The 27,597-nt window shown below is 34.9% G+C and overlaps 3 protein-coding genes across 7 annotated transcripts; 1 reads left to right on the forward strand and 2 right to left on the reverse strand.

The window, feature by feature from the left end:
• Window positions 1-2,856: 2,856 nt before the first annotated feature.
• LOC132295899 (uncharacterized) lies at window positions 2,857-3,654 on the reverse strand. The gene is made up of 2 exons (XM_059794162.1): window positions 3,072-3,654; window positions 2,857-2,930 (listed from the first exon to the last, which is right to left on the reverse strand). The coding sequence occupies exons 1-2, from the start codon at window positions 3,652-3,654 to the stop codon at window positions 2,857-2,859; spliced, it is 657 nt and encodes a 218-aa protein (XP_059650145.1).
• Window positions 3,655-5,800: 2,146 nt separating this feature from the next.
• Window positions 5,801-10,962, forward strand: LOC132294397 (protein WHAT'S THIS FACTOR 9, mitochondrial). 2 transcript variants are annotated; one of them, XM_059792243.1, is made up of 2 exons: window positions 5,801-7,883; window positions 10,022-10,544. In XM_059792243.1, the coding sequence occupies exon 1, from the start codon at window positions 5,916-5,918 to the stop codon at window positions 7,056-7,058; it is 1,143 nt and encodes a 380-aa protein (XP_059648226.1). In that variant the 5' UTR covers window positions 5,801-5,915; the 3' UTR covers window positions 7,059-7,883; window positions 10,022-10,544. The 2 variants fall into 2 exon arrangements, 1 of the variants encoding a protein (XP_059648226.1); XR_009478046.1 differs by lacking the exon at window positions 5,801-7,883 and adding an exon at window positions 9,621-9,795 and having other exon boundaries at window positions 10,022-10,962.
• A 77-nt stretch (window positions 10,963-11,039) lies between these two features.
• On the reverse strand, window positions 11,040-26,982 carry LOC132294394 (probable ion channel POLLUX). Of its 4 annotated transcripts, XM_059792237.1 has the most exons (12): window positions 26,035-26,974; window positions 25,562-25,630; window positions 24,626-25,255; window positions 23,462-23,644; window positions 23,184-23,243; window positions 22,887-23,090; window positions 21,271-21,519; window positions 20,691-20,789; window positions 16,017-16,211; window positions 13,899-13,991; window positions 13,184-13,453; window positions 11,040-11,730 (listed from the first exon to the last, which is right to left on the reverse strand). In XM_059792237.1, exons 1-12 carry the CDS (start codon window positions 26,638-26,640, stop codon window positions 11,512-11,514), a joined length of 2,877 nt encoding a protein of 958 aa, XP_059648220.1. In that variant the 5' UTR covers window positions 26,641-26,974; the 3' UTR covers window positions 11,040-11,511. The 4 variants fall into 4 exon arrangements, with proteins under 4 accessions (XP_059648220.1, XP_059648222.1, XP_059648221.1 ...); XM_059792239.1 differs by lacking the exon at window positions 13,184-13,453 and having other exon boundaries at window positions 13,899-13,975; window positions 26,035-26,982; XM_059792238.1 differs by lacking the exon at window positions 13,184-13,453 and having other exon boundaries at window positions 26,035-26,980.
• Between the last annotated feature and the right edge of the window lie 615 nt (window positions 26,983-27,597).

The following is a 27,597-nucleotide window of genomic DNA, read 5'->3' on the forward strand; positions in this document are numbered from 1 at the left end:
TTTTTATATGGTTTGAATATTTTGTTACACAATTTCTTTCTCTTAAACATTTGGAAAAAAAAAAAAAAAAAAAATTTCATAAATATTTGGAATAAAATTAGAAATTGTGATTATATGAATATATGGTTTAAGACTATGATTTTTATTCTTATTTTAAAAAATATATCATTGTGATTAATAGCATATTTTCATAAGTGCTTGCAATTGAATTGAGAATATATAGCTTGCGTGTTTCTTGCTCAAAATTGATATTTTCTCTGGGTATAACTCTTCCGAGTACAACCGACCTGATTTGCCATCTGTTGACTAAAACTCCGAACTATAGAAATATGATGTCAATTACAGTTTCCAAGTGATGATTTATAAAAGGTGAAAAGATAGTTGATTTTCGCTTTTTTGGACCATATTAAAATTGACATTTATTTAAAATTCGAGAGAGATACATAAGATTGTAATAGTTGAAACATAGTTAGGTACATAAGGTTGTATCAGTTAAATAAAAATATATAGAAATAATCAGAATTCTATAAATGGTAGTACAGATTTAGATATAGATGTTAACAATAGTGATCAGGCCACTTTGAACATTTTATAATTTATCATTGGGCATAAGCAGTGGTTGAATTTTTTTTTCGAAAAATCAACATGTTAGTGACTTAACGGCATCGGCCTCTTATTTCCTAAAAAAAGGTCGGGGGTTCAAGTCTTAGAATAAATATGTGTATGTGAGTATTAACTAAGAAAAAAAAAAAAAATTTCGAGAATTACTCTGAAGAGATTCTAACTCTTAACCTCCATCACATGTAATGCACTTGATAAAAACAATTATAAATTTTTTTTAAAAAGTTATTTTGATTACAAATGTTATGACATGTAACTATTACATGAGTTCATAAAGATAAAAACATTATATAGTGCACTAAATTGATACTAATTTATTTATTAATTAACTCATTTGTATATTAATTATTACCAACATAATTACATAATTAATTGAGACGGTCACTTGGATTTTATTTATTAGCCTCGTTTATATATTAATTAAAATTAATGAATTATACATATATTTTACGCTAAAGAAAGTAGGTTAATTAATAAAAATTTTAAAAACTCTACACTCACATATATAGCATTCATATAAAAAATAGCGTCATGAACAAAATAAAAAATCAGGAAAAAAAAAAAAAAAAACATCATTTCCGGTTAAGCAGCACCTGATTAAAACGATTGTAATTTTTCATAAAAGTTACTTTGATTACAAAATGTTATGAGCTGTAACTATTATATGAATTCATAAAGATAAAAACATTATATAGTGCACTAAATTGATAATAATTTATTTATTAACTCATTTGTATATTAATAATTACCAACAAAATTAAATAATTAATTGACATGGTTACTTGGATTTTTTTTTATTAACCTCGTTTATATATTAATTAAAATTAATGAATTATACATATATTATACGCTAAAGAAAGTAGGTTAATTAATTAAAAAAAAAAAAAAAAAAACACTCTACACTCGTACATATATAACATTCATATAAAAAATAGCGTTATGAATAAAATAAAAAATAGGAAAAGAAAAAAAAAACATCATTTCCGGCTAAGCAGATAGAAAGATATTGACAAAACTAATGCATTAAAATAATTAATTGCAAGGGATGCCTTCTTAAATATTAAAATTATCAATTGAAAAGGTCATTGGGTGCTTTTTAAATTCTATAACTGAAATGAAACATTATACAGGATAGATAGTACACTAATTAATTAAATAATTTATTTATCAACTAAATAAATTTTTTTAATATTATAAAATATTTAAAATTAAGAAAAATTCGTTTCAACTTTATAATGGTAGATAGATAGTTTTTTTTTTTTGGCCAGACAGTAGATAGATAGATAGGTCTAACATGAAATGTCGAAATGCCGAATTGGTTGGACCAACGTGATTTGGACGATCATAAACTGTCTGTGTCTCTATAAAACAAAATATTCCTTGTCAGAAAATAATCAAAGAGATTGATAAATCAGTTAATCCTGCTAATTAAATGATCAGAATCAATATTTGAAAGCCTAATCTTCAGGATATCTAGAACCTAGAGTAACTTGATACAATATGTCACAGGAAAAGCAGATTCTGAAGCCAGAGCTTAAGTTTTAGGACAGTGGAAGGTACAGAAGAAGTGTGACTAAACACAAGTTTTATTTAAAGTTGATTCTGCTTAACTTCTCAGAATCTGGAGAGAAGTATTTGGAGTGGAAGAAGGAGATGTAGTTAGATGATCTGAATAGCATGATTATGATCGATGATAGATGCCTAAGCTTGCTCATATATATGACACTGATTCTCATATATATATATATATATATATATATATATCTATCATTAATATATAAGGGTGATGGATTTTTTATTTTATATTTTTTTATACGTAAAAAGGGATCGATGATGCAATTGTTTGAGCCATTTTTTCAGTTCCCCCAGGTTTGAGAGGTTTGTTTTTCCATGTTTGCTTCTCTTTGGTTCAAATGTCTCTTGAGGTTTCAAATACCTACTTTGGTTTTAAAATTGAATGAACTCAAATATAATTAATTTAGTGATTAAAGTTGGACTAAATTAGTTTGTAGTGACTTCCAAAACATGAATAGGTACATAAAGTAATCACTCTTCTTTTATTAAAAGATAAATTTAGAAGCGAAGTATTAACAATCGCGAACCCACAGTGCGGACACAAAGGGAAAAGATAAACCAAAATAATGTAGAGCTGTCCACGTACCCCAAGGGGGTACAAAGTAATAAGTGGATAAAAAATACAAATCAATAGATTGATACAAATGCCGTAGCAAAAACTTAAGTTGCCTTTGCACAGATGTCGTAGATGATACGCCTCTCTTCCACATTTGTAGCAGAAACAGATTCCACATCTGTGTTCCAATTCAAGAATCAACATGGATCATAAACATATATATATATATATATATATATATATATATACACACACACGCTCTATAAACATGATAAGCAACAAAGTGAGCTAACGTACCTGCAGTCAACAATGTAACAACCTTCAACAAGTTCAACGCAATGTTTGCACAAGGGACATCTCATCCACTCGTTACTCTCTTCGAGAACCCTAAACTCGACATCACCACTGCTACCACTCTGATGATGATCTTCGCATTCATAGCCTGCATGCCATGGTTGCTTGCACCGGAAGCAAAATAGCCCATCACAATTGGGACATTCCGATCTCCTCACATCCCCTCCACACTCGTTCAGAATCAAAGCCGAGCAATCCTGGTAGGGACAATAACATGCATCCAACCTTAGGAGAGCCGAGTCACAGAGCATGTCGCACCACTGGTTGAACAATTGTGCCGGGATGACGTGCCTGCACGAGAGAGGATCCAACATCTGACGACAGAAGAGTGAAGGGTATCCGAAATTGGGATTGTTTTCTTCAATGCCTACTATGATATACTCGGCTATGCAATCCGTGCAGATTGAGTTGCAGATTGAGTGAACACATCTGTTATTGTTTTTGAACTTCTTAGTTGATGTTGGCAACATAACCTCTGTACATATTTCACAAGTGAATGTTGATGCTTCCTCTTTCTCCTTTGATTTATGATTCTGTTTACAATTCATTCCACGGAAAGTTATATATATATATATATATATATATATATATATATATATATATATACATTTTTTTTTCCAGACATTCATGGCATGTTATAATGATTTAAATAATTAGGATCAAACTTTAAAAAACAGAAAAAAGAAAAGTACAGAATCTAAATTCAATTTACGTAGCTTCATTGAGAAAATTTGTGTAAGTTTCATCTTGTATCGATATGTATTTGGCGATGATGATCCTTCTTGTTGTATTGCGAGTAATGTTTCTTTATTTTGTAGTATATATTATTGCTTGCATACTCATAATTGACTTTGTTTGAAATCAATTATTTTGGAATTTGGAAAAGGAATAAGGATTGGAATTAAAATGAAATTCCATTTATATGTTTGGAACAAATTGGATTTGGAATAAAAATAATATTATACCATTTTTGCCCTTGTTTGAATGATAAATGAAATATTTATTTTATTATAAAATATATTCCAAAGTTACATCAAATAAACAAATAACGTGAATGACTACATGATAGGACTGAAACATAAAATTTATTTAACAAATCAATTAAAAAAAGAACAATTATTTATTAATTTTTTTTTTTTATTTAAAAAAACTAACTTATTCAACTACCATCACCAACATACTTAAGCCAACATATTTAAAAAACTGCTATATTTTTTTTCGGAGCATTGAGGGAGTTGAGAAATTACCTTATTCAATTATATCTGTCACAGTTTTTTGGAAATTACTAGAAATTTAATTTCCTACCTTATTTCAATTATTTAATTAGAATACTTAATCAAATTCATACATGAAAATAAAAATATGATATTATATTTATATATATATATATATATATATATATATATATATATATATTCATTTCAAATTTAATCAAAATTCTTATACTCTCTCGACATGGATGAGACGTGATCATAGAGCATGTTGAGTGAAATGCATATTGTTTCTGCACAAACTAATCATTTTGTTGAGTGACATTTGTTTGAATTGATATATATATATATATATATATATATATATATATATATATTCATTTCAAATTTAATTAAAATTCTTATACTCTCTCGACATGGATGAGACGTGAACATAGAGCTTGTTGAGTGAAATGCATATTGTTTCTGCACAAACTAATCATTTTGTTGAGTGACATTTGTTTGAATTGTGTAGCTTACTTCCCAAATAATATATCACTAGTCATTTGAAAGTTGAATCGGTCTTTACATGTACTTAGAATAATATTAGTATTTAAAAATAATGATACTCTGGTCGAAAGCCGTGACAAATGAGAGGCCTAATTTCTCATTTTTTATGCATAGTTTTATTATTGAAAGAGAAATTTGTCTCACGGTTAAGTGTCGATTTAATTGCAGAGGGGAATAATATATGCAAACCAAAAGAGTCACCCCCTCACGCCTCATTAGTTATAGTTGAGCTTCGTGTTTTACTATTTTCTTACATTTACAGCCCATGCCAATTTCACTTTCCACCCAACCTTATCCGTACCCATCCTCCTAATAGTGTGAGGATTTAAAAGACTGGACTACAGAAATGCAAGTGCCCAATTACTATAAACAGAATTTTCAAAAATGTTGTTACTAGGCCGTATTAAGATAAAAAACTAATTTCTTTTTCGCCTAAAATTTTGGCTTGCACAAATCTAAGTCAAGGTCCTCTATTATAATTTGTTATGCAAGTGAGTCCAATATTACATATTTAAATGCACTAAATAACTATTATATTTTAAGTCACGCTATCATTCTCAACGGGAATCGTTCTCACGTTCCGAACGCGCTTCTGCTCTCTCGCTCTGCGCGCGCTCTAACTCAAATTCTCATTTATGACTTAATTTTACAACTCTCACACTTTCGTTCTCGTTTTATGTGACTTAGATTATATCAAAACTCATTATTATTATTTTTTTCTTGATAAAAAACACACAACAACCAATTGTTTTTACAAGGATTTAAATTCTCGATTTTATATTTTGTAAGGCGAGAAAACACCATTAAGTCTTCGCATTTGGTGATTTTTATAACTCGAGGACCGTTTGGTATGGTTTGTGTTTCTGGGCGTTTTGTAGACATGGATTATATGGTGTAAAACAAAGGGCTCAAAGTTAACCCATGGACTACATATGTACCCAACCTCCATCATTGGGTCTACACTACATGACAGCTGATCATACTGTCCTTGGTTTACCCCACAGTCGACACACATCAAAATGCATGAAGCTTATACATAACCACGGTATATGGCTTTTTCCACCAGCTCCGCCACCAATCGCCACCTCCTCCATCGTCTCATCACCATCCGCACCTTCGTCGACGCCAAGGTCAAATGGGTCCGAGACCCCTACCTCGATACCGCAGTCCAAAAGGAGAAAAACCTCAAACCACTCCTCTCTCTCAAAACCTTAATCCTCTCTCAACCCTCCAAAACCCTCCCCATCTCTGCCGCCGCCGCCCACAAACAACACCTCAATCTCCCCACCACCGCCTTAAAATTCGTCCAAATGTACCCATCAATCTTCCAAGTAATCCAACCCACCAAACCATTGTCCCTCCCTCACGTCAAGCTCACCCCACAAGCCCTAACCGTCCACAAGGAGGAAACCCAAGTCCTCAAATCGTCGATTCATCGCAAAGACGCCGCCGAGAGGCTCGCCAAGCTGTTGATGCTCACCAGAGCTCGAAGGCTTCCATTGGGTGTCATCGATAAGTTCAAATTCGATTTGGGTTTGCCCCATAACTACATTCTCAATCTCCTTTCTGATTTTCCTGATTATTTTCAGATTTGTAGTATGAATTGTAAAGATTCAAATGGCTGTGAAGTGCTTGCATTGGAGTTAATTTCTTGGAGAGATGAGCTTGCAGTTTCTGCAATGGAGAAGAGAGAAATGGGGATGAATGTGAGTCATGAGCGTAAAAGGGGTAGGCCTATTGCGTTCCCGATGAGATTACCAAATGGGTTTGATTTGGAGAAGAAAGTGAAGAATTGGGTTGATGAGTGGCAAAAGCTACCTTACATTTCGCCATATGAGGATGGGTTTCATTTGTCGCCGAATAGTGACCAGGCAGAGAAGTGGACGGTGGCGGTTCTGCACGAGTTGCTTCATCTCCTGGTGTCGAAGAAGACGGAGAAAGAGAATGTGTTTTGCTTGGGAGACCATTTGGGGTTTGGAGTGAGGTTTAAGAAGGCGTTGGTTCACCATCCGGGCATTTTCTATGTATCTAATAAGAACAGCACACAGACTGTGGTTTTGAGGGAGTCTTATAGGAAGGACTTTTTGGTGGAGAAGCATCCGATGATGGGTATGCGGCATCGATACATTTATCTCATGAACAAACCAGTGAAACGGAGTAAATCAGACCGAGGTCGAATGGATGAACATTAAAAGAAGAATACTTTGTATGGCAAAGGAGGAGGACAAAGAGAAATTTATAGAAGTAGGCAAGAAGAAGAAGTGGAGTTCAATGGCTTTTCTGAGTTTGATTATGTATGTGATATTGAAGGGATGGGGATTGAGGAGTGATGAGGTTGACAACAGTTAAGTGTGTTGAAACCTATTGAAAAACAACTAGGATCTTAACTATTTGACAATGGGGATGTTGAGATTTTGTGATTAGGAAGCTCAGTTGGAAGGTACCCTCATTTGGGCACAAGATGAGATGTGTGCAAGTTTTTTACAGAAAATTAAGTAATGCAGATTTTGATTGTATGAATAATGGGACGTTGGGTGGTGTTGAAAAGTGTTAAATGATATAACCCCAAGGAGTAGAATAGTTTGTCAAGGACCATACCTAACAAAGGTGGATGTCTTGGTTTTATTCCCTTATACATTGGCATCCACAGGCTGAAGTTAGCACACAAACTTAGGGTTCTAATATGTTTCCAGAAGTAATTAGTTTCACCAAATATGGAGATAAAGTTCTTGTCTTCCAAAAAAATCAGGAATACGTAAACAAGGCATGAGGTAGTGAGGGTGATTCAATCAGTCGGGTGTAAAATGTAAACGAGTCAAGAGGTTGTGAGGGTGGTGATACAATTGGGGCTTTGGAAGCAGAACCTTGAGATGTTTAGACGTCTGGATATTCTACATATACAAAAAGCTTTGTTTGAGGACAAGACTCTTGCAGCATATACTCGGAAATTAAGAAATGCAAGAAGGAGCACATAGCAATATAATATACTCTCTTATGTTCCAGGATGCAGTTTGGTGGTGAGTTTCCCACTTCCTAATTTTGCAAAATTTTATGTTGCGTCATTTTTACAAAATTCACGTTGATGCTTCATAAAACCGACTTATCTTTTTTTTTTTGATAAGTAAAACCGACTTATCTTTCTATAAAAGTTATATAGCATTCTTAGTATAGGAGGAAGGACAGTGGGCTTGCTTAAGAGTCTAAGACCCTCATATTGCATTATATTTAGGATTTTAATTTTTGTTGTACTTTGTTAACTAGCCCGCACTAGTTAACAGAACGTTGTGATTAAATGTAGTTGAAACCACGAAAAACTGGTCAACTTTTGTATTCTGGATAATAGAGTCATATTTCTGATGCTTCTAATATGCAACTTTAGGTCTGCAAATGATTCAAACAGATCAAGCTGTTAATGAACAACTCTAGCTTGATTAGTTAAAGATTCATGTTGTTTTTGTCATTAAAAAGCACCTAAAATGGAATCATATTTTTTGACTATTGAGTAATTTTTGAGCAAGAAACAAAGACATTTGAAAGTCTATGACACGTCTAATTGGTCAGACAAAGCACCATCAAACAAATCATAAACTGTCTCTGGCTCTATAAAAAAAGTATTCCTTGTCAGAATATAATCAAGAGATAATTCAGTTAATCTAGCAAAACTATCGGTATCAAGACTTGAAAGCCTAATCTGCAGAATATAGAAATCACAAGAGAAATTTAGACAGAAACTGGCCTAACTTGATATAAGATGTCATGGGAAAACAGAATTTGAACCCAGAACTCAAGTTTTAGGACAGTGGAAGGTACAGAAAGAAATGCGACGGAACACAAGTAATATTTAGACTTGATTCTGCTTAACTTCTGAGGAATCTAGAATAATTTACTCTAAGAAATCAAACATTACTGTTGCAAAACACAAGTTTTTTGAAACTTGAATTCGAGAATTAGGAAGTTATGAATTAAATTTATATGAGACTGAACATAGTCGATTATTGAAAATTTATATGAGACGGGCTGGGTGATTGTGTTATCTCTTAGCAGAGTGGTTTGCTAGTTCTTTTGCTGGCTTTTCCTTTCTTTCATTTCTGTTGGCTAACTTTTGGAAATGTGATTTTTAAATTCCTATGTGTTTCTAGAGAGGTTTGCTTCTCTGTTTGCTTATAAGTTTGGTTGTTTGTTCATAAAAGAGGCTTTGGAAAGAAAAAAATTCACTACACATTAAAAATCCATACACAAAACAATCTAATGAAATGGCTTTGCAAGTTGTAATTGCTTGGAAAACATCCTATGACACAGCATAGGGATGTCAACGGGGTGGATTTGGTACAAAGTGCTCAGATCTGAAATCCCTTCCATGAAGAAATATCAATTACCAAACCATCCCCCTGCCCCGGCATCAGAGTTGGTGTGGGTTTGAGGTGCCTTGCTACGCATAATTTAAACAACTAAATTCAGTCCTAAACAAATTCAATATAGAACTTTATAAGAGCGGAGGTGACTGGAGGACTGACAGACCAGCCTTAGGATGTGCGCATCATTTCATCTTCTTGTTGTTTTGGAAAAAAAAAAGAGGAGGAAGTGTGAGGAAAAATTGGACTGTTCAGGGGAGTTGGAGTTTGTCAACTTTATTTATTTATTTTTTGGCTTGAATTGTGAACTTTATAATTACGAGTAAAAAAGGTATTGAAAACTAATGAATAGAACAAAAACTCAAATAATAATCTTTTTATGTATATTTTTAAACTAAACATGATGGGTTTGGAGTGAAATGGGTTTTATCCTCTATTCCAAACTCGCGAAATGAAGTGAGAAGCCGGGGAGCAGGGAAAAGAATTGAAGCTGATCCTAACCCGATTAGAATGCAACCAAACACATTGCAATAGGAGCAAGACAGGGCGGCTCAATTTGACATCCCTAACTTCGAAGGTTAGGACTCATTTACATTCAGCTCAATATCACATTGGGTGGCATCAAAAAATGAGTTGGTTTCGCACACTCAAGACTTATGCTAAATTTACTGGATTGATTTCATTTTTTGTTTCTTCTTGTTTGTTGAAAGAAAAAAGAATAAATCCTTGAATTTGATAAGCTAAATGGACAAAGTGTGGGTGTTCCATAGATTTGTTCAAATGAATCCATTTGCTTGAAGCAGGTAATTTTCCAACAACGGAAGCCAAGGTCAATTTGAAAGACGACCACATTTCATTCAATGCTAGGACAGGACTCATTATGTTAAACACTGGATGGGGTGAACATTGAGTATGTGACTCTGACCATGACCGTGCAGGTGTAAGGGAGGTGGTATCACCTGTTGTTCCAAAGCATTATCCTGTCCTGAGAGGTCTCAGTAACTCATGGTGATTGGTTTTACTTGTCACTTTTATATTTGAATAGAGTCCATAGCTTGTACATGTTTTACTATGTTTGCTCCTCTGTGAACAGGAAAGGTATGCCTGCCTTCAAATTTTGTAATATTTTTGTTTTTTATACTTGTCCCCCTCAAAAAAAAAAAAAAAATAAATAAATAAAGTGTGGTGACTGGATTTAACTCTTCTTCCATGAACCAGATGGGTACATGACTGAAATTGGAACTACCGTGTCAAAACCTCGTGCCAACTTTCTAGTTTGTTTATACCCTTCCATAAAGCTGTCGATTCCTGAAACTACCATATGGCAATTGCCATGTGAGGAGTTTCCCAATTCTAGTAATAAAATTATAAATGGGGGTGTGATTTTGTTGCCCAGGAAGTGCTGACGCTGGATCAACAGTGCCATATAATGCTTCTCAATTATGCAATTTGATACAATAGGAAGTTTTCTTATTTCTAATTCAAAAGAAAAATGGAACACAATCTCTTTATTTCAGAACTACCACAGGCAAGTGTTAAGAGGGAGGCTCATTCCACAATGGATTCGGATGGTAAATACTTAGGGGGCATATATGGGTGAGTATGTAGCACTACTCAAACAACTTGAGTTTTTGGGTTGGACAGCAAACACGCAGCAAACACAGTGGTATAAGAGGTGGACACAGACACAATTCTTGACGAGGTCCGCCCAGCTGGAGCCCGAATTATTTTGTACTCATATAACTAAACGTGGAAGATTTGAACTTTATTTTTTGCAACTACATCAAAGAAAATGCAAGGACAGGACGTGCTTAGATAAGCGCACTTTGACTCTGATTCTCACATACAAAATCTTCTCTTATGGATCATTAACATACAAAAATGTCAATTGGTGTCAAAAAAAGGTTACAAATTAAACAAATTCAGCATGTTGATGGGGTTTCTCCCCGTCACATTAGTACAATTCTAACAAATTTAGTTACATTTGTACAGGAGATTTGCCCGAGTCATCCTAGGATTAGTAGTCCAAGTGAGCATCACTGAGTACTCTTGTCAGAAAATTATTTCTCTTCAGACAACAGGAAGCTCCACTAGGATACAGAATAAGACATATAATCCTCCATTTTCTTTCCATAGGGAATTCTTGAAATCACCAACCATAGCGTATCACGTTCATGCGAATGGACGTTGGGTCTGACCGATAAAGATATGGCTGATTGAATTGCAAAAGCAAGACGAAGCAATTGCAGAAATCAAGTGCATCCGCAGTTCTAGCGATATGATTGGTTTCTTCTCATTCCTCTGAAGCAATGACAATAAAAACGTCATCAAGAGACCATTTTCTCAGCTGTGACTTGGGCAAAGGGTTAATTATAGCACGCTCTTCATCTGCAGGGCGATAGCCAATCACAATTTCCTGTCTTTGACGACCCCTAATCATTATATCATAAAAACAGAGTTCCTCCTGGTCATATAAATAAAATTCTGCAGGTTTGATGCACATCTCATTTCCCTGCAGGAAGTAAACAGTCAAATACAAACAATTTAGTTTATAACCCTGAAAATATTTCAGTTCATGAATGTCATGCAGAGGAAAGAGACTGATGTTCCAAGAATAAACAGTAATACTGTAAAACAATTGAGCTCCGCCTAAAACTTGATTATTATGAAATGGAGAGAAATATCAGAAGCTATTCACACTAATTCAAGTACTAAAGTATTATGAGATTCTGAGCATAATGTCATGCCACGCCAATTTGTAGGGATGTTTCACCACGTAGGCAACAAGCAAACACTGTGTGTAGTGTAATTAATTAGGGCTGAGAGTAGATAGGAGGTCTATATATAGGGTGGGGGTCTAATTTGTAACCAACAAGCTCTAGGAGTGAAAGAGCTTTGTACAAGAACTAGGATCATGACAATAGACGATTATATCTAAAAACTTAGTAGTAAATGAGTATGGTAAGCTGTTGACAAAAGTCTAGAAAATAAAAATGTTTGGAGGGGTAGAGTTGAAAATGTTATGCATCTACTATGGTGACAAATAGCAGATAGGACTTTTTCATTTTGCTATCTTTGAACTTACTTTCGGCATATGAAAAAAAAAAAAAAAAAAAATCTTTTAATTGGGAAAAAAAACTACCTTGAGCTGGAAAATAAAGTCCTTTACTCCATATCAGACTTGCTGATATATAACCCACATCATCAATCGATGCCAAAAGATTTTACGTGTTAATTCAAGGATACATCCATTAGAAATAAGGAAAAAAATCCGTTTTCAAATATGGAGGACTCTCGAAAAACGGCTGCATTGCCCAGCCAAAAGTAGCCAGACACGAGAAATAATGGTGCATGTCAAGTAGTATGACTTAATCTTTAGATTGGTATAACAATGCTATAAATACTAATACAACAGCAGAACTGCTATAGATTTGAAAAGTTTGCATAAACAATAGTAGAATATTCTGATTAGGAATATTAACTGAAATAACTCCATGCTGAAGTAGTTCTGATTAAACTACCAAAAATTTACCCATGTCTTGATTTTTTGCTTCTGTTCAATCAAATAAATATTACATTATAATCCTTGACATCCACTCGCCACTTGATCCTATAGCTCATTATTTTTGAAAAGAAATGAAGGAAGCCATTTTATTTTATTCTGTTATGGATTCTATCTACTCCTCTTTACTGAATTTAGTATGTCTTGCTTTGTAATTCATTATTTTTTTTCCGCTTTTGTTCAAATGAAGATCACTTTGTTGCACATTCAACCTAGTAACACTTGATGCTCACTTTGTACTTGGACCTGGCTCACAATTTTGAGGGAATAAATGAAAAGTGAGGGAGGAAGACTTAATGTTCTACAGATTATATGTATTTCTTTACTGAATTAAGTACGCAATCACATTCAAGAGCAATCTTAAAGCTTTAGGAGAAGAAGGGATGGGGTTATGAAAAAGTACCTCTTCTGCAAAGAGTTCCTCAAGAACACGGTTTATTTGCTTGTCTTCAGCTACCATTGCTAGCGCCATACTCACAAGCTCATTTGATAGCACGTAATCACTAATTCTAGACACTGACACCAGGTTTCTAGTCCTAGAATCCAGGATCTCGCTTATAATTATAGATTTGTCTGAAGCTTGCTGCATTTCTTGGATCCAAGAGCTGTGAGAGAATCCAGCATGCCGCAGCAAAGCTATGGACTTAGTATCTCTGGAAGGGAGACGCTTTGACTGCAATCCATCAGGGTACGCAGGTTTGATCAGTTTCGGAACATGTAATCAACACATCAAAGATTATATAGCATTACAAAATTTAACTGCGATCTATGTTTTAAAGTAACATAACTAATATCATTAACCTTTAACAAATATTCTCTATATTCGTAATATAGAGAACAACAATGAGCAGTGTGCATTCAACTCGCACCACCTCTCCCATCTCCCCCGGGAAAAAATAGAGCTTAGATTAAAAGAAGATAAAAGTACCAACAGGCCTGTGGCCTAGCGGTACAAGGCTCCTACTTCTCAAAGAGAGGTCAGGGGTTCGAACCTCAGTGGAGGCAGTGTGTGTGAGTCCCAACTAGGAAAAAAAAAAAAAACAGAAGATAAAAGTTTTAAAAAATTCCAGCACTTCTAGATTACTAATATTATATGCCTGAGCTACAAGCAGCAGTACCTGAATATCACGGATAAGGAGAAGAGTAGCAAGAGACCGTGAATCAGAATGCACAATGGAATCTTCCACGGATTCATCTGCAAGAATTAATATCTGTCTCCTTAGAGTTAGTAAAAAGATGTAATAAATAAATTGTCTAAAAAATAAAGTTGCAGAAGTTCCTGTACATTTAAATAACGAAGTGTATTAATTAGGGAAAAAATAATAGCAAAGTGCACCATTAGAAACAACTATTGCGCCACTCAACGCGTTGCAGGACGTGAATGTAATTTTAGTGGTGCCAAACATTTTGGGAAGCCTTTTACTAAAAATTACCAGAATGAAGGACCAGGACGGCTTCTTATAGCAAGGTTTTGTGGTCTATCGCTTTATTTTAGGATGCTTCTCTCATTAGAGGAAGACACGGAAAGGAATTCTAAATGCAGATGAAACAAGTGGTAAGAAGTGGTTGTCCTATCAACTGCACCGTCTGTAAGCAGGAAGCTAAATAAATTAACCAACTATAGTTTCATCATACAATTGTAAGTTAGTTCAAGTTGAAACCTTCTCAGGTTATATTGATTAGCTTATTTGAAGGCCTGGTTTTTGGTAAGAAACTCCCTTACTCATTAAGGTACAAAAAAACAGGCAACATCCCAACACCACAGAAACAAGGAACTCCACTCTGGCCAAATCAGGAAAAGCCACCACCACAAAAAAACCTCACAAGTCTCGAGAGGGTAAAAATGAGCAGTCATAGGAACAATCATTAAAGCTTGCCCAACTCATCTGCACAGATGTTAGTAGATTGAGAATTCAAACAATCTAAGCCTCATAGAATAAAATCCAAGATCTCTTTCATGAGATGACTATAGCACCAAGGACCTTGCTGACAAATCTAATATAGCTAACCACCACCTTCAAATCCCCTCAGTTAACTATTGGAAGAGATCCAAGGTTGAAGCTTTTCTAATAATAACCAAAAGAGCACAAATTTCAGTCTTCATTGTAAAACTTGCTCCTGTTTGATAGGAAAAGGAAGAAACAATAGTTACGGCACTGTCTCTTAAAATAACCCTCAATTCCCAATTGCTCAGGTGTACCAAGAAATCAGCCATCAAAGTGAGTTTCATTCTACCTTCAACAATGGCTTCCACCCAAGGAAGACAGATTTATCCTTCACAATGTGGGCAGTTATCACAATGCAAATTATTGAAAATCAACACCAAAACAACACATTTAAATTCAATCAAGGCTAAAACCAAAGGGAGGTAAAGAAGTGAATTCTATCCAAAATTACTTTAAAAGGGAAACTTTCTTTGTAAATTGTATAGCCTTTCTTTCTTTCCGACAAGCCAATATAGCTGAAATGGCACATATCTACAAAGATCCCCCTTTAATAAAACCCCCAAAATGGTCTCAACAACTAAGGAGCAACATTCCATCTGTAGCACCAAAGAAATGTCTAGCATGGAAAAATTCTATGCTATAGAGCAATAGAACAAGGGTATTGAATGAAGACAACAGTTTCAAAGAAAAGTAGAAAAGCCCCTTAAAAACATATTCGCCCAAAAGGAAAAATCTTAGATCCATAATTGAATATGAATCTCTAGTGAGAGAAATCTGGCTACCCTCAAGAAATAACGTTCAATGAATAGAAGTAAATTTCCCTATGGGCTAAGTAAGAAACTCAGCATTGTCTTGCAGACCGTACTTGCTTTACTTGTCAAATGGCAAAAGGAGTTCTGATTAATAAGAAACCTCCACAACCATCTCCCTAAAAGGATTTCTTCCTCACAACTAGATTGCCCAATCCATGTTCTAGTTTTTTTATAAGTCAGAACATCGACTCCCAGTTATCATATTTCCGTAGACCCTTCTTCTGACCTAACCAAAAGGACTCCCTTTGGATCTTTTCAAGATTGTTGCGACTGAAACAAGAGTCTTGAAAAGGTATAGACAATAGGTACAAATGCCTGTTTCAGTTCAATCTCGGTAAGTGGAATTTATCAAGTAAACCATAACCTAATTAGTTAAAATCTATAATTTGCATATTGTTGACACACTCGGTCCTTGCACGCTGAGAGAGAGAGAGAGAGAGAGAGTTGAGTTCAAGGGGGGAAAGATGATCTAACTTACAGAATCAAAAGTCTCCAAAGGAAGAGCTTCTAAATGTCGTCTGATGACAGTGTTTCCTTCACGATGAACAAGTTTTATGTTTTCTAATCTAGAAACATCAAGTCCACCATCAATCAACTTCTTTTCTCTTTCTTTTTCCAGAACATCATTAAACATCCACAATTCTGAGTCTGGAGCCAAGAATGCCTCTAGTACCTGATGAATGGAAAATGCAAACAACAGATCAAGTTTAATTGATTAAGAATAAACACTACATTTAGTGATGAAGAATTGCTCATGTTTCACAATATTGCAATGTTTCTCACTCTCTTCTTTGCCTTCCCCATCCTTTTCTTCTAGCCTTATCTCATCGTCCGCGTTCGCATCCCCTTCATTTTACGAGTATTGGCGTCAGATTGTTTTGGTTTTACTTCAAGTGATATCAGGATGCTTTATATATATATATATATCAGGACACTTTTTGTTCGACATCGGTTGGTATTAGATCATTTTGGTCCTACATCATTAGATTATCAACACGATAGTAGAAGATTAGCTTAGACTTCAACTTGAATTATAGAAAATCTCACCAACTTGTAACACCCCAAAAAACTCAAACCACCAAATCCGAATATTAAAGCAGTATGTTACTTAATGTAGGATAGAGTCTCTTTCCTGAAGCAAAAAGGGAAATGAATAGATTTGGAATGCACCGGTTCTTTAAAGAGAGTTTGTGCCCCTTTTTTAATGGAAGAGTAAGATATTCAATCTAGAAGTAACTAAGCACTCAATCCTTTGACCAAGGGTGCATTTGATCACCTGTTCATGTACGTTGATGAAGAAAGACAACATTATGTGGAAAAAACAGAACTCTCTTAAAAATTCTTTTTTCAATGTTCCTATTGTTCTTCACAAAATTAAGGAGTCCATCAAAAAACGCTTTTTATCCGGTATTGAGAACTTTCTTTAATTTTTTCCTTTTTCTATTTTAACTTTCTTTTCATTTGATGTATTTATCTCAAAGAAAGTTGTTTTGCCCTAGCCCAGCTGTCATGTTGACGAGTCCAGAAACCGCCTGGGCTACAGTGTTGTAAAAAATGATAATTTCATTATTGATGCAATTAAATTATCTGAATCTTTTTAATTTGCCATTTTTTTTTAAGTTCTTTTAACTTGCAATTATTTATACCATTAATCTTTATTTTCCTATTTACATATTAAGCTTTTGTGGCCCCCAGATCTCTATCCACTCTAATATTGTGAAACATGAGCAATTCTTCATCATTAAACGTAGTGTTTATTCTTGATCTGTTGTTTGCATTTTACATCGTCAGGTACTAGAGGCATTCTTGGCTCCAGGCTCAAAATTGTGGATGTTTAATGATGTTCTGGAAAAAGAAAGAAAAAAGAAGTTGATTGATGGAGGACTTGATGTTTCTAGATTAGAAAACATTAAACTTGTTCATCGTGAAGGAAACACTGTTGTTAGACGACATTAGTCTCTTCTTTTAGAGACTTTTGATTCTGTAAGTTAGAATCATCTTTTCCCCCTTGAACTCCTCTAAATGTTGTCTAATTACAGTGTTTCCTTCATGATGAACAAGTTTAATGTTTTCTAATCTAGAAACATCAAGTCCACCATCAATCAACTTCTTTTCTCTTCTTTTTCCAGATCATTAAACATCCTCAATTCTGAGCCTGGAGCCACGAATGCCCCAAGTACCTAACGAATGGAAAATGAAAACAACAGATCAAGTTTTAGTGATAAGAATAAACACTACATTTAATGATGAAGAATTAATTGCTCATGATGCACAATATTAGAGAGGATAGAGAGCTAGGGACCCAAAAGACAAGTTTAATATGTAAATAGGAAAATAAAGATTAATGGTATAAATAACTGCAAGTTAAAAGAAATTCTAATTTTTTTTTGGAAAATTAAAAACATTCAGACAATTTAATTGCATTAATAACGAAATCATCATTTTGTAGCCCAGGCGGTTCCTGGAGGATTAGTCAACATGACAGCTGGGATAGGGCAAAACAACTTTCTTTGAGATGAATACATCAAATGAAAAGAAAGTTCAAATAGAAAAAGAAAAAAATTAAAGAAAAGAGTTCTCAATGATGCCAGATAAAGAATGTTTTTTGATGGACTCCTTAAATTTGTGAAGAACGAATAGGAACATTGAAAAAAGAATTTCAAGAGAGTTCTGTTTCTTCCACATAATGTTGTCTTTCTTCATCAACATACATTAACAGGAAATCAAAGGTACCCTTGGTCAAAAATGGCACAAAGACTCTTTAAAGAGTCAGTTTCTGCAGTCCAGACCTATTCATTTCCCTTTTTGCTTTAGGAAAGAGACTCCATCCTACATTAAGTAACATGTTGCTTTAAAATTTGAATTCGGTGGTTTTGAGTTTTTTTGGGGTGTTACGAGTTGGCGAGATTTTCGATAATTCAAGTTGAAGGCTAAGCTAATCTTCTACTATCGTGTTAATAATCCAATGATTTAGGACCAATATGCTCTAATACCAACTGATGATGAACAAAAAGTGTCCTGATATATATATATATAAAATAAATAAATAAAAAGTGTCCTGATATCACTTAAAGTACATCCAAAACAATCTGACGCCAATACTTGTCAAATCAAGAAAAATGAAGGGAATGAGAAGAGCAAGAATAACAGGGGAGAATAGCAGAGAAGTCCAAAAATCACCAAAATTATTCAAAACTAAATATTTTGATTGCATACGAGCGAGCCTTTATATAAGCAAACTCATAAACAAACTCGAAGAAACCCTAAAAAAGGAAAATAAACCTAAAACGAAACATTACCAAAAATAAAAATAACCCTGATTACAAAAATTCCTAATTCTATTTATCTTTTCACCTTCTCAATAGTAAGTGGCAGTCATATGCAGTCCAAGGTTTCTGGTCGTGTTTTGGTCTCCTTCAATTCTCCTCGGCTGAAAGTCATATGTGGTTCGTTCAAATATTATCTTCCTTATACCTTTGCAATGGTCAAATATTATCTTCCAAAGAGGGTCAAATTTCTTAATACCTTTGCAATGGTCAAGTCAGGGACGGACCTACATTGGCATGAGGGGGTGCAATTTCCCCCCCTGATTTTTTTTTTTTATACTAATATACCTTAGTAATTTGCTCTTTTTCAACTATATACCCCTAAAATATTACTATTGGCCCCCCTGAAATTACTAAAAAAATTCATTAATGCCCCCCCTCCCCACCTTATTTTCTGGGTCCGTCCCTGGGTCAAGTCATGGTTGGTAATTCTAAATTTCAAATATGACAAGTTGATTCTTAAGATGTTCCACCTTTTATAAAAAAGAAATAAGGGACTATCATATGGAGAGAATCTTTTCGTCTATGGAGATGATGATGACCTATTCAATACCCTTTTTACTTGGAGTCCGTGAAGACAATGTGGAAATTTGAAGACTAGGGGAGTGAGTACTTAAGAACTGTGTGCTTTACTTCAACCTTACTTCCAACGCTTGAATTTCAAATGAGAAAACTTTTTTTTTTTTTTTGATAAGTACAACTAAATTGGTTAAATTCAAATGAGAAAACTTCAAAGGGTATTGTTCCTCTTTAGATGTTGGAAGAGGCTAAAGATAGCATGATAGAATTATCCTTTCCTACAGAATTGTCTCTAGCTATATATGTTCATTCTATGGAGTTTGTTGTTAGGAATAAAATGAGATTGATTTATGTTTCAACTACAAAAATTTCCTACTTTGGAGATCAGTTTAAACGGAAAAATATGGTTGAAGAGAAAACACTTGATCATGTTGCACCTTATTGAGTCTTGCAATTCTAAATTCATTATTGGATGTGTTCTTTGGTATAGACAATTTTGCTCTAACTCTCTGGAGGAGAGTTCTGAGCCGGGGAATGTTGATGAAGATCAAAAGACCGACCCGAGAGCTTGAACCACATATGACTTAAACCTACTTTTGAAGAAAGGGAAAAGATAAATTTGATTAGTGTAAATTAGGGTTACATATTTATGTTTATTATTGTTAAGTATGTGGTATATGCAAAGCAAGCCCATTATGTGCGCCAATTGCTCGTCATTTTCCATTTACTATCCGGTTACCACCATTTGGGACTTTTAGTTAATGCATTTTCAGATGATGCAAATGTATCCTTCTACAAGTAAGGAGGTTCAGGGTCTAGCATTCAAAGGCTTCATTCAAATTAAAGAAGAAACCTTGCAATATGTGATGACAGCTGATAAAAAGAGAAACTGTAGATTGTTTTAAAACTTCAAGAGGTCTTCTAGAGACAGTGACTAGTTAAATAACTTATTTGGGAATATGGGTCCTTAGTCTTATAGCATTGATGGAAACTCTAGTATTTGAATTTATGAACAACCAATTTCAGTTGTTGATATACACGGTGCTTGAACAATCTGCACTTCCATACACAGCATACAATTACTTCTAAAAAAAACTAGGGTTTATACTTCCACTGCTTGATGTGTAAATCTGTTAACTTCTACATATCAAAACAACCGTCTCACTTTTATCACTTTTCTGCTTTCATTTACTTATTTTTGTTTTGCCCTTTTTTGTTTTGTGTCTTTATTACTTTTAAAGAGCAGAGAAAGATAGGGGTGAAGAGTTTCAAGGCAGATTGAAGACAGATATGTATGAACAAATTACCAGAATCATATCATCAATGTCACGACGCCATCCACAGAATAGTATCTTCTCTGGATACTTTGGAGGATCCATTATCTTAGGAAAAAAATCCCTACGCACCTTCAGAACAGACAACATTAATGAGATAAGGGAAATACAGCTCAAACACAAGATTCAAGTGCATCGAAATGACAATACATGGAGAAGTTGATATCTCTATTCACTCTAAGGAAGAGGAGTGTCTATTTCGAAATTGAAAGCCATAACTGCACCTACTACCATGTAAAAAGTTTTTATTTGATAGAAACTAAAATATATCCCACTTTCAAATGCAAAAATTCCTTACACCACATGCAGCAAATACATCAACAAAAGCAAAAGAACGTGATCTGCAACAACCAAATGTGTTGACTCGGAATTTTTTGTATAAATGTTGGAGAATAGTTTCTGAATGTTAACTGAATATGCCAAATTTATCAGCAAAAGCATATCATGTCAACAACTTTTTTGTTGGTGTATGCTGCAGCTGCAAGGTTTTCAATCAGAGAATCCTATATGAACAAATTCTGCTGCTACATGGAGTAAGAGGGGAAAAGATGACCTCTGGTAGGGGACCCGGAGCATAGGTGTCATCATCCTCGGCTATAACAAGAACTTCATCGCCTTCTTTTAGAACATAATTGTCATCTGGATTTATGATTATTTTCCCACCATCCGCAGCAACCTTTATTCCACAAGGAACTGCATCAGGAAATGAAATAAGTACATCTTCGAAACGCATTCCATCCAGTTGGGGCCACCTTTTAATATAAAACTCTGCATTCTCAAACCCCAAAATATCTTCCCATATCTGCCAATGGAAACAAAAAATCACCAGAACCAATATATTACCCAACAACAACCAGTACCAACACAATCAAAACCAAATATTAGCAACCAACAAAAGTTAACAGAAAATCTAGCCAGATAAACAAACAAAGCAATGTGGCGGAGGGAAGGGGGGTTTAAGTATTGAAGTTATGTCACAAGTCATTTTTTTTAGGAGCACAGGTTCAAAATTGTATACCGAAAAATTTGAACTGAAGTACAATAAGCATTTTAGCTCCTACTGAATAAACCATTCACAGTTCTACAAGGTGGCATCTGGGAGACATCTCACCACATTACAATGTCTCTATAGCTTCAAGCACAAAAATGAAGCAATTTTAGTGATCTGTGGTTTTGCAGTTTGGTAATAGAAATGCAACCAAAACAACTATCCAGACTTTACATTGACAAATCATATATAGGCTAGAGCTGTGTTTGGTCGTCAAAAGGAATTGAACGGCTTCACTGTTATATAGTAATTGATGCACTCCAACCCCACCAATTTCAATGCAACCATAAGAAAAATTGGATTTAATCACCTAAATCAGTAATGCAAGATACTGAGGATTTCAGACCAGTACAAAAGATTTGTTGTCCCATTAATCTATGATAAACTTGTAAAATTGGCAGTCATATATTTCAACAATCCAGACGATGGTCCTGCACATGAAATTATTAACTAACATAATAGAAATTTTAATTTCAGTGTTGTGTTCAAAAGCCCCAGCAAATTATATTGTCTACTGTTACAACCATTAGTTTACCAGAAAACAATATTAGCACCACATTGTTGTTGCTCACCAAGTGTTAGTGCCACCGCAAATAATGCCAGAACAGTGCAACATTGTTAGCAATCACAATGAGAAGACAAAAAGAAGATGTTCATTTAATACAAAATGCAGCCAAAGAAAAGCAGCCAATGACAAATGAAATCCACAATAAAAGCCATTGATTTGTGCAACAGGAGGTTATTTTTTATTTTTTATTTTATAATAGATATGATACCCATAGAAAGCCTGTCAGAAGCCAAAACACCCTCCACCACAAAGTACTGAATGGTAAGCTTTATAAGTACAGTTGTTTCTTGCATGGATGAGAACCTCATCTATCAAATACAATGCCCTTAGTATAAATTCTTATACTTCCAATAAATAGAGATCATCCAACGAGTTCAATCACACCAAGGAAAACAGTAGATTGGTACAACGATGACATTCATAACGATCAAAGAGGCACCCACACTTACACAGGCTGGGGAAGGGGGGTACACAAAAATACTAGCCCCCATTATCTCAAGATATTGTAAGTACGCATCTATTAAAAACCATAAACGAAGTGCATTTATCATACCTGTGCAAGACCAGGTTGGAGAGCGCATTGTATCATCAACCGTCCAATCACGTCATGTGCAACAACTGTTTCAACGAGTTCTCCCCCAACAAGCTTCACTAAGGGCTCATTGTCAAGATCACTCATCTCTACAACAACATGCCCCTTCAACCCCTCTTTTACTCCTGCGAGGCTAAGCACAACCCTCAATGCACGAGCATCACTCTATCAAGAAATAAAAAACGCAAGAAACTAAAACATTAAAAAGATGGCATGGTCATTAATAAGAAAGTTAGGAAATTGTGAAGTAAGAAGAACCTGATCCGCATTTTCATCAGATGCTAGAACTATGATTGCGCGTGCTTTTGAAACTGAAACCTGGGCATGCAAGAACAATAACCAATCCAAAAGACAATTATGCAGGGCTATAAAAAAACAAAAAAAGAAATGAAGGAAACAGAGTGAAACAACACTGCATTTTTTTTTTAGTGAAGTACATCTAGACACCCACTGTTTACAACCTCAAAGAATATGTGCAATAAGCTCCACAAAAACAAAAAATAAATAAATAAAATAAAATAAAATTGGAACTTTACCTTCTTTAAGTCAGCAAGTATTAGAGGACTGCCGCTTCTACAAATAACAGATGTCCCCATGAAGTCAAATTCTAGCTTTGCTATATCCATCTCCATTTCCTCTTTGTCTCTTTCTGCAAGCACAACAACAACGCCACCACCAAGGCTCTTATTTGCTATTGCTAGCTGCTTTAATAGTGAACCCTGTGATGAAACATTAGTTCTTAATCCTCTAGTCTTAATGAATTGGAATTTCTGACACTTTGATCAGCTGCTTCAAACAATGATAAGCAGCACAAACTACGTGGATCTTGAAACAAGTGCATGTAAGAGGGGATTATCTATGCACATACAACTGTACAAGGGCACGCATAAACTATGATTTTAAATATTGGCTGAGATTGAGTTGAAATAGCCAATTTCAGACAACCTGTTGGTCTTGATTCACCATGATGCGAGATGGAAAAATAATGATATAGGTTAAGTGGCTTGAACAGGTTGTGGTTGAGATAAAAGGCTTAACCCACTTAACCTGTTATAATATTTTTAGTAATCATGCTAGGTTAACACAGTTAAAACCCAAGTCCATAACCTGGTTATTACATGGAACGACACAACTTAAGGAGCATTTCTGTTAATATATTAAAAGAAGTAAATCAAAGAATGCACTACCTCTTCCCTTGTTTATTCATTCTTACTTTTTACTCATCTAAAAGACTCAAAGAAAATCCAATCAACAGCTTATTGTCACAAGAAGGGAACCTTCTTCCTTTCCAACAATTGACATCAATATTTGCACTATCCGCTTCTTCCTCCAAATCTTTTTAATTCGTCTCCTAATGACAAATAGTTTTAGTAACCTAGTTCTGCTTTTCTTTTCCTTATTCCTCTAGTACAAGTTGTATTGCCTGTTATACAATTCCATTTTAATTTGTAACAGACAAAGTCTTCAAATTAGCATTATTCACATAACTAACAAGATTAAATATCTTAGATACATCCCAAAAGTTCAATCATCAATCCTAGACAAATCTTAATAATATCCTAAACAAAGACAATATTTATTCATACCTCCAACACTGTATATCTGCTGAGTGATACCCAAAAAGTAAAGCAAGATTCTCAAATTCTCAAATTTCAAAAAAATGTGAAACGCTAAAGTTTAAAGACACTTGAGAAAATTACCAATTTATCACTCCATCCAAGAATAAGAATGTGGTTACTTTCGATGACTTCACTCTTTCCTTTCCGCAATGAATCCACTTTCTCTGAAATAGCATCTGAAACAAGCCCCAGCATCATAGCAAAAATCAGCATGCCTCCTGAACTTATAGAGACCGAAACAATCCTTGGACCAGCACCAACCCTATCAGCATGATTTCCTGAGTCTGCCACAAAAGTCCAAGCAAGCCAAAGGGCTTCAGAAAAACTACCCTCACTGACAGCATATAATGCTAAGCCACCAAACCCTATAAGAAATACAGTTGCAAGGAGGAGGGCAAGCAGCTTCGCATAAGGATAAACAGAGAAACACACATCCACCATATAGGCAATTCTCTTCTTCAATGAAACCTCCTCTTTCTTATTGTTTGTCCTCTTTGTGAGATTCTTTATTCGGGGAAGATGGTCAAGATATTTGTACAGCACAAATGGTGTAATGAGAGTAAATAGAACAGCGTAGAGAGCAATTGCCCTATTGTCAGAGTTACCAAAATAGGAAAATGAACTCTCTTTTTTAGACTTCAAAACTTCAATGCTGTCACTATGAACAACATTTTTACAGCTACAGTGTCGGCGAAGGCTAATATTCTCTTCCTGCAACCAAATTAGCTCTGGTTATGTTAAAAAGTTTCCATATTGACTTTACAATCTAAAATTAAATAATATAATTTGTTACTGTGGTTTTGCCAAAGCTGAGTTATTCGAGTGAAATAGATCAGATAACAATAGATTTTATACTATTTTCTGAGCTACAGTTAACCAAAAATCTAAGATTCAATACTTGATAACTTTTTACACTTTACGATTGGATATTTTAACAATTGCTTTGATGGACGTTTTTGGCCACCAAATAGAGTATATTCAAAATCAGATTTCGTTAAAAGGGTATAACAAACATACCTGAAGTTGTGCGACTTTAGTTAGCAAACAAATTACATAACATACCGATACTATACAAGTAAACTTGAGCTGCAATAGAAAGATATGCCACAAAATCATCAGTAACAAGTTGCCACAAAATCATAATTTAAAATCATAGTTTGCTGGTTACCAAGAAAACAAACAGCTTGCTTAGTTCATTTCCCGAGAAATATCAGAGCATTGAGAAAAAGTCGTTCACAGCTTTCCGAAAACTTGGTTTAAAAAGAGTTTATTTTCAGTTAATTGAAAGCCTTAAGCCTTGTTGAACATTAAAATTTTAACAATAAGTGAAATACTCAACCAAAAATGTTACTTTTTCTGTTCTCTTCAAATCCATAACAAGAGAAATCATATGGTCTTTCATTTTCCGATAACGTTCCTTTTTTTTTTTTTTTTTTTTCCAGTTTCTTGGCAACCAAACAGAGACCAAATGAAGCATAACAATAACTCACCAAATAAAAGATCCAATAATTTCTATATCTGGAAACTGTCCGAGCACCAGACAAATTAGCTGAGCTCAGTGATGTCGACGACGAGGAAGAGGCAAAAGCTTTAACCGGTACTGACTTCAGTTCGTTCTCCGCCTTTAGCTTCGGCTTCGAATGCACCACTGGCAAAGCTGCAGAGGCACCAATCCGGCGAGCCGTACCCACCTTTCCATCGCTCCAACCGTCCAAATTCGCTGGCATCGAATTGCTGCGAGCCGCAGGATGAGGCGACGATTCGTGCTTCAGCGACTTTGATGCCTTGACACTGACTCTCTTCCTGGCCGCGTGAGGGCCGAGAAACGACGGGAACAACCAGTCGCGATCGGAGAATCCGACGCCGTTATTGGCCAGCGGATCAGCGGCGATGGATCCCTCGGAATCGGACGACCGGTGAGACGACGGAGGAGAAGTGGAGATACGACGGACGGCGGGGAAGAGTGGGCCCGGAAATTGAGTGTCGTCGGGGATCGTTTTGAATTTCTTGAGAAGAGGCGGTCTTTCTGGTTTGCTAGGGTTAGGGTATGGATTCGAATTGGAGTTGGAGTTTGAGTCTCCATCCCTGTTAGGCATTCTGAACAAGAAAGATATATATGGAGAGAGAGAGAGAGAGAGAGAGAGAGAAAATATGTAGAGAGAGAGAGAGAGAGAGATGATGGAAGAGCTGCGATTGATTTGGTTAGTGGAGTGAAGTTGAGGTGGTTAGTGAGAGAAAGCATAAGAGAGATCTGACGAATAGTTGCAGAGAATCTGTGTGAGCTGAGAGAGAGAGAGAGAGAGAGAGAGAGAGAGAGAGGGAGTGTAAAGCAAGTAGTGTGACTCAGAAAGTGGAATTGGTTGCTCGGCTGAGAGCTGTTTACTGTGTTTTTAGATCATCAATTGAAAATGTCGGATCGAGCGTGTTTTTCGGGTCCAAAAATATGAGAAAAAAACATGCTTTTTCTCTTATAATTTGATTTTTTATTTTTTTGATAAATTTATAACCATGTTGTTTTTTCTAAATATGGCCAGAATTTATTTTTATGTGAAAATTTCATTTTTATAACACTATTATTTCTATATTGAAACCAGACTCAACATTTGAAGTTCGTTGGTTATTTATTAGAACATTAAAATATCTAAGAAATGCCATGTTCTAAAAATTCAAGTTAGATTTTTAATAATTTTAAAGTAAAATCCTTCAAATATAGTTTTATAAACACATTCTATTATGAACATGAGAGAAAAAGAAAGAAAATTAAAATCGGCAAGTTGAGTGGTTTTATGAAAAATAAAGACAAAGGCAAATCAACTACCCATGTTTTATATATGCTAGCATAGTGACACATGTTATGCACTTAACAACCACTAAAATAATTAAGGGATGGTAATTTGTCCGCGGGCTTGTTTATAGTGATTTTGGAGATTGTTTAACTTATTTGGATAAGGATAATTTTTATTAATAAAAATTCACACGGCTTCGAAACAGAGACAGGGGCAGGAGAGGTTAACCTGTCTGTTTACGTAGATAAATTATTAAATTATTTTTAT

This window comes from Cornus florida, unplaced genomic scaffold, assembly GCF_030987335.1.
Source record: "Cornus florida cultivar Cherokee Brave unplaced genomic scaffold, ASM3098733v1 CherokeeBrave_3.0.0_Hap2_Chr02, whole genome shotgun sequence".
Lineage (NCBI taxonomy): Eukaryota > Viridiplantae > Streptophyta > Magnoliopsida > Cornales > Cornaceae > Cornus > Cornus florida.